Source organism: Anneissia japonica, unplaced genomic scaffold (genome assembly GCF_011630105.1).
Source record: "Anneissia japonica isolate Jap-2015-1 unplaced genomic scaffold, ASM1163010v1 scaffold287960_len3192837_cov198, whole genome shotgun sequence".
In the NCBI taxonomy this organism is placed as follows: Eukaryota; Metazoa; Echinodermata; class Crinoidea; order Comatulida; family Comatulidae; genus Anneissia; species Anneissia japonica.
The window spans coordinates 2,496,878-2,508,722 of record NW_022712725.1 but is presented as its reverse complement, the minus strand read 5'-3'; the positions used below and the strand labels follow the sequence as shown (position 1 = coordinate 2,508,722).

The following is an 11,845-nucleotide window of genomic DNA, read 5'->3' as shown; positions in this document are numbered from 1 at the left end:
AAATTGTGCACTTTTGAGTTTGTAAAAATATTGGCCTAATAAGGATACATGCTTCCAATTTCAACAACGTTCAGTACATTGTTTTCACAATAAATTTAGCCTCTGATAGTCGTTGCACCCATAAAATCAATCTAGTGGGTTTCTGAGATGGTTACAAAATGTTTAAACAATTGCGTTTTTACTTGGTTTTGGTCCGGAAAATACGTACCGTACCGCACTTAGAAAAGTGAACAGACAAATTTCATGAGTCATGCTTATTGTTATTCTTTCTATTCGCTTGTAAAAGTGGGGTTTTAATTATAGAAGATTAGTGAAAAGTGGGGGGGGGGGGAAGGAAAATCGATATGATGTTTTCTCCCCCCCCACTTTGAAAAGTGAGGGGGACGCATCCCCCTGTCCCCACCAATCGACGCCCATGTCTACAGTAATATCTTCTGTAAGCTGTATTAGAATATTTTTGCTATTGCTGTACTCAGTGTTTGTAATCATTCATTCTGTTTGGATACAGTTTCAGTTTGCATTGTTACGGTGAATAGATGTCAACAGGAATAAAGAACTTTGATGATTGATAACAGATTGAAAATTGCATGTGTTGCAACAGATCAACATCCTAATGGATCTTGTTCATCTTGGACATCTTTTGTGAACACTTTTTGTTTAATTTTTATTTTTTCTAGACGTAGTCTAATTTAGGACAAAAATCCAGCTGGTTTGAGCATCGTAGAATTATCTGTTAGAATGTTCATTCATGAAGTCAGAGGTTGGAAATATCTACTGCAACTTGATTAAAAACATAATCGTCAGAAGGCAAGAATGGCTCGCATTAAAATTGCTTACTGTACTGCATTTTGGCCTATTCTTGTCAAGTACAGTACTGTAAGCCAATTTGCCTTTGGCATAAATAATAGTACTGGTAGCTATAGTATTATTTTAAAACCAGAACATAACAGTAAAATATGATAATCTATTTCTTGTAGAGCTCAATAACTGTTACAAGTATGGAGTGCTTTGATGTACCACGGTACCACATGAAAATGCATCATTAGTGAGCAACAACTATACCTATAATTTGATATTATATACCGACTACATAGATTCCAGGCATTTGATTTGTTAGAAGCCGGGCAATAGTTTCAGCCATGCACGGCTATCACCTGGAATAGTCTTTTTCTTTTGCCCTCTCGCAATTCGTGATGTAGAAAATTATGCTAAGCCTGTTGTTGAGGGTGCGCTTCTACTAATTTTATCAAATTTGACCTAATTTGATGACCTGGAAGCGGCTGACGATCGCTCTGCTGCAGACTGTACTGCTAGGCTAGGAATAACAATGGGAGAGTGTTCCAGATTTAAACTGGTTGATGAACATAAGAATGTAGTGAGTGAGTTCAGCAGCCAGTGATAATATGAAGACAAGTTAAGTATGCCGTCCTTTTTATTTGAAGAGTATCTTGAAGCCACAAACTGTGATTTACGGATTTATAAAATGCAGGTCTCGATGAATGCTAGCGAAGTTCTACTTCTAGCCTAGGCCTCTTCACGATTCCAGAAGAGGGAATCTATGTATTGTTATATAAAACAAATATTTACTGGGCTTTCCAATCAGGTCATAGTTCTAATTATAGCCCTTGGTGATCTGGAGGCTGATGTCCCTTGACTTTGTCTCGGGACATAGTACAGCCTCCAGAACACCTCAGGCTATAATTTGAACCTTGCCCCTTAACCCAGTAAATATTTGTATATTATGTCCCTCCACAGCTACAGTAAGCCATGGTTTTCATAGTTTTGTCAACTGAGAACCTTCGTAAAAGAATCTGGTTAAATTTTAACAGGATTGACACAAAATATCACATTACACTTTATTATAAAGTACACATTTTTTTCATAGTCTTTTATTAAAGCTTTAAAATACATTTGAAGGAATCACTACAGAATGCAGAGGGAACTTTGGTGAGAATTATAAACATTGTTAAAATTGTATTACACAAAAAATACTGTATATTAAAACTAAACTAGCAGAGGAATGGTATTGGTATACTATATTAATAGTATTACTTGGTCAGCCATTCAATGGCTGAATGCTTTATGAAGTTCATAACTATAAATCCTGGTGTATGTCAAGAATTTGGACCAGATTATTAAGATTGTTAAGCTTTGGGTCTGTGCTTTATGATACAAGGATAACTGACCAAAATCCACTTTTAGCAGCTTACAGATGTAGTGATGCAATTTGTTGGAACAGCAGACTGACCACATACAAACCATACTTTAGCTACTGTAGCATAGAAGATGAGTAGCTGACACATTTACTGTTTTAGAGTGATGGGGATGATTTATGCCACTCTACCAGTAGCTGTATTTAGCTAGATACAGTAGGTCAGCTTAAAAATATTAAATTAAATTTAACATTCAAAATTACTTTTATAGGTTTGGGGAATTTATTTATAGGAATTTTGTAATAGTAAATCATTTTAACATATTATTATAGCAATAGTTTATAGAGTAAACTTTTTTTTTTTATAAGAACACATTTTATAAGAACACTGAGACTGAAATTGCTTAAAAACTAAGAACAAAATAAGAACAAATTGAGGCTGAGGTAGAATGTCAAACTACAAAAACCAAAAAATTATATCTACCTTATGTGCAATAGATGTGACTATGTAATACCCTCTATAATACAGTACAGTAGGTGTAACTACCTCCCATTTAGGGCCATTTTTTCACCGGGGCCTTTTATTGTGGGGCCATTTTTTGCTGGGCCTTTCTTCCAGGGGCCATTTTTTGCAGGGCCGCTTTCACCTCCCAGTACAGTAATATTATACTGCTGTACAATAATACTTTTCTATGTTTGAAAAGTGTGTAAAATAAGAACAAAATAAGAACATTTTGAACCTGAAATTGGCCAAAAAAATAAGAACACTGAGCCTGCGCAAAGTTTTACTAGTTCTTATAAAAAAAAAAGGGTAGTAATCCACTCAAGGTATAGAAAATATTAAATGATTATAGCTTCCACACAGTATGAAATGGCATACGATATTTGAGTATTATATCTACATAACAGTCAGGTTTACAGTAGCACTAATTTGCAATGTAACTGTTAATATTTTAGAGGGTACACAATGCATTTTTTTTCAACCATTGTTTACTTGCCATTCACTACAAACATCCTTGATGCTATCAATAAAAATCACAAAGTATCATACACATTAAATTAGCATAACTAGAATTTTGATGAATATTTTAGTGCAGTACTTGTTATACGCATGCTTATTTGCTTGTGATTGATTAGGGCTGCGTCAGTGATGGACTCAGCAAGCTTCTGTAATCTTAAATCTATAATCTTTTTTAATACCATGATATGTCATCAGGAAGTATTGTACAGAAGAGTGCCTCTTCAAGACAGATCGTAAAACGATTTATGCCGATAAGAAATGTTGAATAAATTACTTGTTTAATCTATTTTAAGAACTGTTTAATTATATAGTATAGTTGTAATCTACTTTTTTTATATGAAAATGCAAATTATTTTATAAAAAATTATTATCAGACATTAAGTTTAGATTTAAATGTTGCTTTACAATATCTTGTATTGTTCACACTGAATTATTGGGAATACATATAATAGATAAAAATGTGACGTGCATTAATAAACTATTATATCCTGCTGGCGCTGTCCAAGAAACACTCAGGTTCAGTATGCTAAATTGTTGGAGCATGTTGACACTAAGAACATGTAAATGTAATTTCATAATATAATATTATTTTTAAAGAGTATCCCTAGTTCTACTGACTGATAACCTGAGCTGGGAAGGATTTTTGTTTGAAGCCAATGAGGACAGTCAAAACAAATTTAAATAACAAATAAACAAGATTAACATTCTCAAGATTGTTTAGCACTTAATAGTAAATAAACAATGAAAGATAAATTGTTCTTTGATCTACTGTTCAGTGTTAATGATCAGTTGCTATGGTTATCATATACAGTAAGAAGATACTGTACAGTAGCTTTTTAAGTAGAGCAGGTAAAAAATAAAGAACATATGAATGAATCACAGTTGATGCTTCTCTTTAAAATGAGACAACTATATAGCAGGATTTTGTTGAATCAATATAGAAAGCATGTGGAAAAGCAGTAAAGCATCAGGCTTCCAATAACAAATTCAGGGGTTCGACTCATGGTTTGTCCTTGGCTAAGGCATTCTATCCATGGGTGGTGCCTATTTTCACCTACTAAAAGTAGTATTAAGTGGATGTTTAAATGTCTATGGTCTGATTACTGCAAAATTATAGAATATGGTGTCTCCCATGGGAGCTAAGTATGCGCTCTCTAGGTATTTGATCCAATTCCATTGACTGCTATAATGATGTGTAGCACATAAAGGCCTTGACATTATTTGCTAAATAAAACTAACATTTGTTAGAGTTTATTAAGTCATATTGCTCAAACTTCAAATGGAAATTCAAGGTTTTTGCATTTATGACAGGATGAATGTTGCTTTAGAGTTTAAATTATAACATCATCTTTTAAATTTAATACTTTTAATTTTACTGATTGCATTGTAAAAAGGAATTATTTAACTGGATTATTTTGATTAACCCTTGTAAAAACAGTGGACATGTGTGAACTAAAAACAGTTTATATATAAGCCCAAAGTGTGAACTAATTATATTGATTATTCATCCTTACAATGTTTTTTTTTTTTTAAATTGCAATAAAGAAATGTGTTTACTTAAAAAATAAAAATTCTTCAAACACTTGTTTATACAAATTCAATGACAGAATACGGTAGTAATACTTCATAATGACTTAAATACTGTGGGTTTTGTTTTTTTTTCACTTGAGTTTTATTTGTCAATGAACATACTGTACTGTGGATGGGAAATTATAGTATAAATCTCCTTCAGTTGGTATATTACACCTTGAATTTTATCATTAAATTGTCAATACTAAGACACCACTAGGTGTGTCTTCACATACTCTCTACTTTCACACACCGGAAATTATTGTCTTCAAAGGAAGAGTATTCAAGGCTATCTATATTATTGTGAGTTTCCTCTTCTATTGTTTTTTCAGCTGTTGTGTGAAGGAATAATTGATAGTAGTACTGTATATTAGAATATGTTTGCTTTACTCCCATTGAATAATGTTCACATTCAGTTAACTATTAGAAATCTAGTAAAATCATTGTTAATTGCAACTAAGAGAGGTAATGTTTATTACATAAATAATGCAATCACAGGGTAGTAAAATACTGTGAAAATATTTATGATATTCTGTAGCCTGTGGGAGTCTAAATAGACTATGCATACTGTATAAACATGATGTTGAGAGAAAAATAAACAGCATCTGAGATCAAGATGTTGTGATCAATTACTGTAAAAGATTAATTTGATTATATCAAGTTGTTATCATAATTATACATTTTTTTTAAAATTGTGATATTGAAAGCTACACCTTCCAAATGTTGCAGGTTTTTTTTTGAATTTTTTTTTTATTTACGTCATTCATTCATTCATCTAGCAGTTAACCCTTTAAGATTAAGTGAATCTGGAAGAATGATGGGATGAGTCTCCATTCTGTACATCAATTTTTGTCTCCATGTCATGAAATGAAAAACTTTTGTCTCCATGTCATGAAATGAAAATTATATTTGGCGCCCTCTATGTTAAGGCTGCCTGCCAATGATACCAATAATACAAAATAATACAATATATATTATACGATCATTAGATTCAGGAAATAACATAATAATCATATATACCCTTGTTTCATTCAATTACCTTAAAGTTAGCATTTACTTAAAATGACTGAAAGATTTGAGGAGAGGATGAAATAAATGTTTTGTTGAATTAAATTTTGTTAAATTGAGTGGTATTGTATTAAATTTATTAAATAAGTTATGAATACAGGTACTAATAATATGATTACTTTTTCAAGTAAATCTTATGAAGTGACAAATTACTCGCCTTCTATTTTTATTTATTTTATTTTATTCTTGATGATGTCTTTACGATAGTAAAATATATAGTACAATAACATTTAACTCTCAACCATAATTCATATTTGATCAAAACGGTATGAATTATCATTAACATTTTGAATGTACACTGTTGTATAAATTATAATAAATACACTGTTACATTTGAGAATCTAGATTTTAATACATACTAGGATCTTACGACCAGGATCTGATCAATAACTCATAGGTTGAACTAAATTAGTATTTTGCAAACGGCATAATAGTATAGCACCCTCTCTAGGGCAATATAAGTTGGTTCTTTTCTATTGATGCACAATGCATGGATGCATTTGTTATACTTCTAGTTTAAATTTGATACCAAATCCCCAATAGTAACACTTTCCAAGCTGCTATACAGACAAGTACAACTTCAATTTATAAAATGTTAGTCTAAGTTATTGTTATATTTGAATTAATTGACTAACAAGACAGACAGAAAGTCAATTTACAATAAGTAGTACATGGTATTTTAGTGATTATAATTGCATATTTTATTGACATGAATAATTGCAATTTGTCATAGTATCCTGTTACTTGGGAATAGGAATGACAAAATGAATGCATGTAGTAAAAAACTGTGATTGTTCACTTGTTCTAATTATGTATAATTGTCAATCAATATTCTCATACTGTGATCCATGACAAATTGCAAATTGAAAATTGAATTGACTTACCGTGTACTAAATAGAACTTAAGGAATTAAAGAATAACTTATTAACTAAACCCCTGTCATTATGTTTAATATATGCCTATATATGGTCATGATATGATATCATGACCATATTTAGACATGTCACATGTTTTTTTCACACAAAATATGATAATCTAGACAGGACTTAACAGTAGGTACAGTACAGTAGATGATAGTGGTTTGTTGCATTGTTGGACCTACTGTAGCTTTTATAGTATTGTCATCTCTAAACTTTACAGTATTTTCTTGCATCTAGCATCATCTGCAATAAAAGTAATAGCACCCTCTATTGTGAATCATATACAATAATAATAATAATAATAATAAGATTTATTAAGCGCACATCTCCACTAAAGTGCTCAAGGAAATTGAGTAGTTATCATATCTAGAATATTATTCTGGTCTATGATAGTATTATAGTAAGAATCAAATTACTGCGGTTTCGACCAAATCATTTACTTTTTTTCTTTCTTTTTTTTTTTGTAATTGATAGTCCAACTTACAGTGTGGCAATTTCTCTGGGGATGCCTATGGAATATATAGTTGACACACCAAGATGATTTTTTGCTAGAAACTGGGTCATTTTTGACATTCAGTATGGTTTAACCTTTAAGGTAGATATTACATAACAATATAGGACAGTCTATAGATACCCCTACTGTATCTAGCAGATCACCTTATCAAGAGAGGCCTATATGCATTGATATATTATTAAATTTGTTTCAGACTATATAAATATTATATTCAAACATTATTTTAAAAATTGCATGATATAACATCATGCAATTTCTGTCTTGTTACTGGCACATTGGCGTAACGTCTATTGGCTCTCGGGAGTGAAGCCCAGGCCCCTAGTCAAAAGGGGCCCCAAGGGCCCTCCTACTATATACTTCTATTACAGAACCTTCTACTATTCTTCTATTACAAAACCTTGACATCATAGTGCAGTAGAAGACACCCAAAATTCACAGAATTCTAATTAAATTATAATACTATGAAGGGGGTTCCTCATTATTGACTACTAAAATGCATAGGACCCCAACACTTTCTTCCGAGTCCCATGACTTGTCGTTATGCCACTGTATTGGCGTATGTAAATAGCTGTGTGTAAATTCTCATTTTTTAATTGACAATCACCGTCATACTTTTTATAAAGAGTGCAAGGTTAAGTTGTAAAATGATGAAGCTATTATCTACTACAGTATACTGCTTAAAATAATGAGTGGTTGATTGTTATATCTGAGCAAGGCTACAGTACTACAGTATAGGTAAATAGACAATACCTTCAGACCTGATTAAATTAAAGGTCAAGTGTCAAGTCTTCTTTCTATCAGTATTGAGTCTGTTTTCTAAGTCAGATAAAAACGGGATATGGGACTTGATTGCTAAGTCACAAATCCATCAGCATGTATCCGGTATAGTTCATTATAGGATCATGATTATACGGTTGAAAACAGATATTTCTTCAGATACAGGAACATAGAATCAAATTCAGGTGTTGTGTTTATGTATAAATCCGCATTTCCTCTCGTAAAAGATTATGCAGATCTTTGTGGGCCCATTATAAGAGTGACGTTTTCAAATTTTATACTGTTAGCAGTTATCTATTAAATTACAAACTCCATTAGCCTTTTTCTCGTTGGATTAGATCATATTGGAACCAAGCCATGCCAACGGTCTTGCTGTTTTCCACAGTGAATACTCAACGTGTTCTTCATATTAATTGTCGGTGAATAGTATTTAAGTTTTCAGAGTAGCAGGTAATTACGCTGTTTTTTTTCATCCAGGTAACACACTGTATTCATTCAAAGTTGATGGATAGATGTTCGCAATGAAATTTCCATTCCTGCTCTAGGCATCAAGGTCTTGTGATTGTGTGCATATGAAAGCCTCAAGTTCAGGAAAATTATTTTTCTTGCAATCGCTATTTGGAAACGAATATTGGAAATGAAGATTGAAACCGTATAGATTAATGGTAATAAAAAAACGTAGCGGCCAATGACTTGTGTGTTTGTGGCATATAACATTGCTTTATAGTTTCACTTTATGATTTGTACAACCACAGATCCTATATGGTACAACTAAAGAAATTATAGCAGCAGAACTATTAAAGGAATATTGCAATTTAACATTTTACTATATCAGACCCGTAGAAATCAAAATCAAGTTAGAGTGCACTGCTGAAAAAATAATGTTGAATGAATTGAAATTGATGAATTTTAAGTATAAAAAGTTGTTATTCAAACAATTTCAGTAACTTATTCCAATATTACCTGTTTATTACTAAAAATCAATTTAATTTAAATAAAAATGGTTTTTAGCATCATTCAAAGCCTTGAAAAAGGATATAGTTGAATCATATGTGTGAAAGAAATCTTGAACACTTGAGATATTGTAATCATCTATACAAAATTACATTACTGTATGTTCCTTTTTATCACAAATATTGTTCAACAACAGTGATTTCAGATTCTACACTGTCATTAAACTGTAGTTGATTATCCTGCATATCTTTTGAGCTTTCCTGGAAAATTATAAATTTTCAGATAATTACTTCGTTTGGAAAATTTATAATTCTCCAATGGGTATTTTAAACAATGTGTCACTGCATAATTCATTTTTTTATATGAATTTGGTTAAGAGCGAGTCTTTCAGACGAACCACGATACTCTAATTTGTTTTTACAAATACCTTATGGGCAATTTGTGTACATGAACTGTTGACGATACGATCACCATCACACAAGACAGTTTATAGTATGACGTCATTAGTTTATGAAGCATGGACAACACACATTTGACAGTGTTGATTTTGTGTGGATGCATTTGGAGGTTTTGGCAAATGAGCATCTGGCATTATCTAATCTGCAACGAGTTCAACAATCATGATACATTGACAATATTTTTCTGTCAGTTTTGTTGATGTCATGATGCATCATGGTGAATTCCTACTTGGAACGGAGCAGTAAAAAAAAAAAGGAAAGTTTCTAATATGATAGCCAGTATACTGATGATGGAGCTTATAATGGATTTGATAGTTTTGAGATCTAACAACATCCTGTTGACTTAATATTTATTAATGAATACAGTGGTTAGTGTACTATCAACCAGTCAGTTTCCTTGTCACCAAATTGGAATTGGGAACATTTAACGACAGGATATGAACAGTGGAAGGCATATTCACAGCTTTTCCTTTTGGATGCTATGACGATAGGTGCTATTAGTATGAGTTTTAGGAGAACGAGAAGGAGCCTTAGCCTCCGTTTGCGGCGAAATACCAAGTGCTTAAGTGAATGCGGGCTAGGTATGTGTTAGATAATTTATTTGATGTTTCAGTTAATCATAATGTTTTTTTATGTTGCTTTGATTGTTTGTGATCATTAATATTTACATACTTATCAGTACTAAGTATACTGATAACTGAGTGTGTTTTATCTGTGTTTGGTTGGTTAAATAAGTTATTATTTATGGAATAGAACTTCCTTGCTTTCCAGTCTAGCATTTTTAGTTCTAAAAAATCCTGTAAAATGTTTTTTTTTTGTTTTTTTATTAATTTTATTCTGTTATTATTAAAAAGGATGTGAATAAATGTTGATTTGACTTGCAAACTCCACACCCTACAATAAGCCTTATTAAATGAAAATCACACTTTCTATTGGGTAATTTTTGACTGTACAGTACCTCACTTCCTGTTGTATGGGAAAGAAATTTAATAAGATATATAATACGGCTATATAGTAAATTGTCAATGATTTACGGTTCAGTTTGTTTGTATTATATTGTATTAGACTGTACTACACTGTGTTGTATTATACTGTATTGTATTAGCATTACTTTCTGCTTTATATTTGATTCCGGTAGGCTGTGTAATTGACATACCAGGTCTGTAGTATATATAGTACTCGTACCATTTCTAAGTAGATCATGTTTTTTATTACGGTAACTGATAAAATATAGGCCACTCTTATTTTATCTTTATGTATTTTTATATTTTTGATCATACTTATTGAAGTAGACAATAATAAACCATGTTTACACTGTTATTATTTTGAAATTTATTATCAAGGTTTTGATATTCAAGCATATACTGTAGTAGTAGATTTTCTTTAAAAACTTAAAAACATTATTTCTTCATTTACTAGTACTATAATAAATACGGAATGTTGTCATTATACTAAATACATGGTTTAAATGAATGATTATAAAAACTACTAGCTGAGAAATCAATGATTGAATTTATATCTGATTAGAAGTCACTGATATTATTTTATACACTACACACATAGATTCTTATTCTTATTCTTTATCCACCAAAAAAAAAACAAAGTACAATACTATAATGGAAAACATACAGAATACAAGTACAATAAATTGAATGAGTCGGCAGGAATAAAAAAAGTGAACTTAGTCACTATACACAAAGTCTGTGAACCTCACTCATCTAGATAAGATTGTACAATACATAATCCAAGTATCGAAATGCATATATAACATAAAAAACAATATCATAAATAATATTTAACATAAAAACAGTATTATAAATAATATAGGTCAATTATAATAAATAAAATTATTTAAGTTAGTGGAATACCAAAATATATATATAACAAAATATGTAATCATTGATCAGAAACCATTTTAACTTTAAAGAAATTAAATCTACAAAAATATATATAAAATTGATTAAATATTATTAAAAAAAAATTCATGGTAAACTTTGAGTGATCAAGAATTAAAAGTGATTATTTTAAAATGTTAGTCTATTATAATTAGAATAGATAGAGCTACAGTATGGTATACAATGATACAAGATGAATACAAATTTGTTCACAGTGATTGTCCCTGTTCAATAGCAATTTGCTATGTAACCACCAGGCTCAGTGAAGAAAATTAAGTAATTTTTGAATATGCAGTTCTTCTCTCTGGAGATATGCATTCTCAGTGGTTGTACTAATTATGATACTAAAGTTAGATAATTAAGTATTGCGTAGTGTTCCCACACTGCTTTAAAATTGTATCCACTATTTTAATAGCTATTTAAACGTCACTGTTTAAAAATAAATTGCTATAATTCCTTCTCCATACGGTAATAAACAGACCTTACTGAACATGAATTTGGGGGGTGGGGGTGAATT

The 11,845-nt window shown here is 31.1% G+C and overlaps 1 protein-coding gene across 3 annotated transcripts in view; it reads left to right on the top strand.

Moving 5' to 3' along the window:
• LOC117108007 (arf-GAP with GTPase, ANK repeat and PH domain-containing protein 1-like) overlaps positions 1-11,845 on the top strand; it is a 45,259-nt gene that overhangs the window by 3,955 nt on the left and 29,459 nt on the right. Inside the window, exon 1 of one of the 3 annotated variants that reach the window (XM_033249833.1) lies at positions 9,299-10,014. The exons of 1 other annotated variant lie outside the window; for it this stretch is intronic. In XM_033249833.1, coding sequence (XP_033105724.1) covers positions 9,915-10,014 — 100 coding nt within the window. In that variant the 5' untranslated portion in view covers positions 9,299-9,914. Of the gene's footprint in view, positions 1-9,298; positions 10,015-11,845 lie in introns of those variants that run through there. One more of the 3 variants, XM_033249830.1, reaches the window with a different exon arrangement.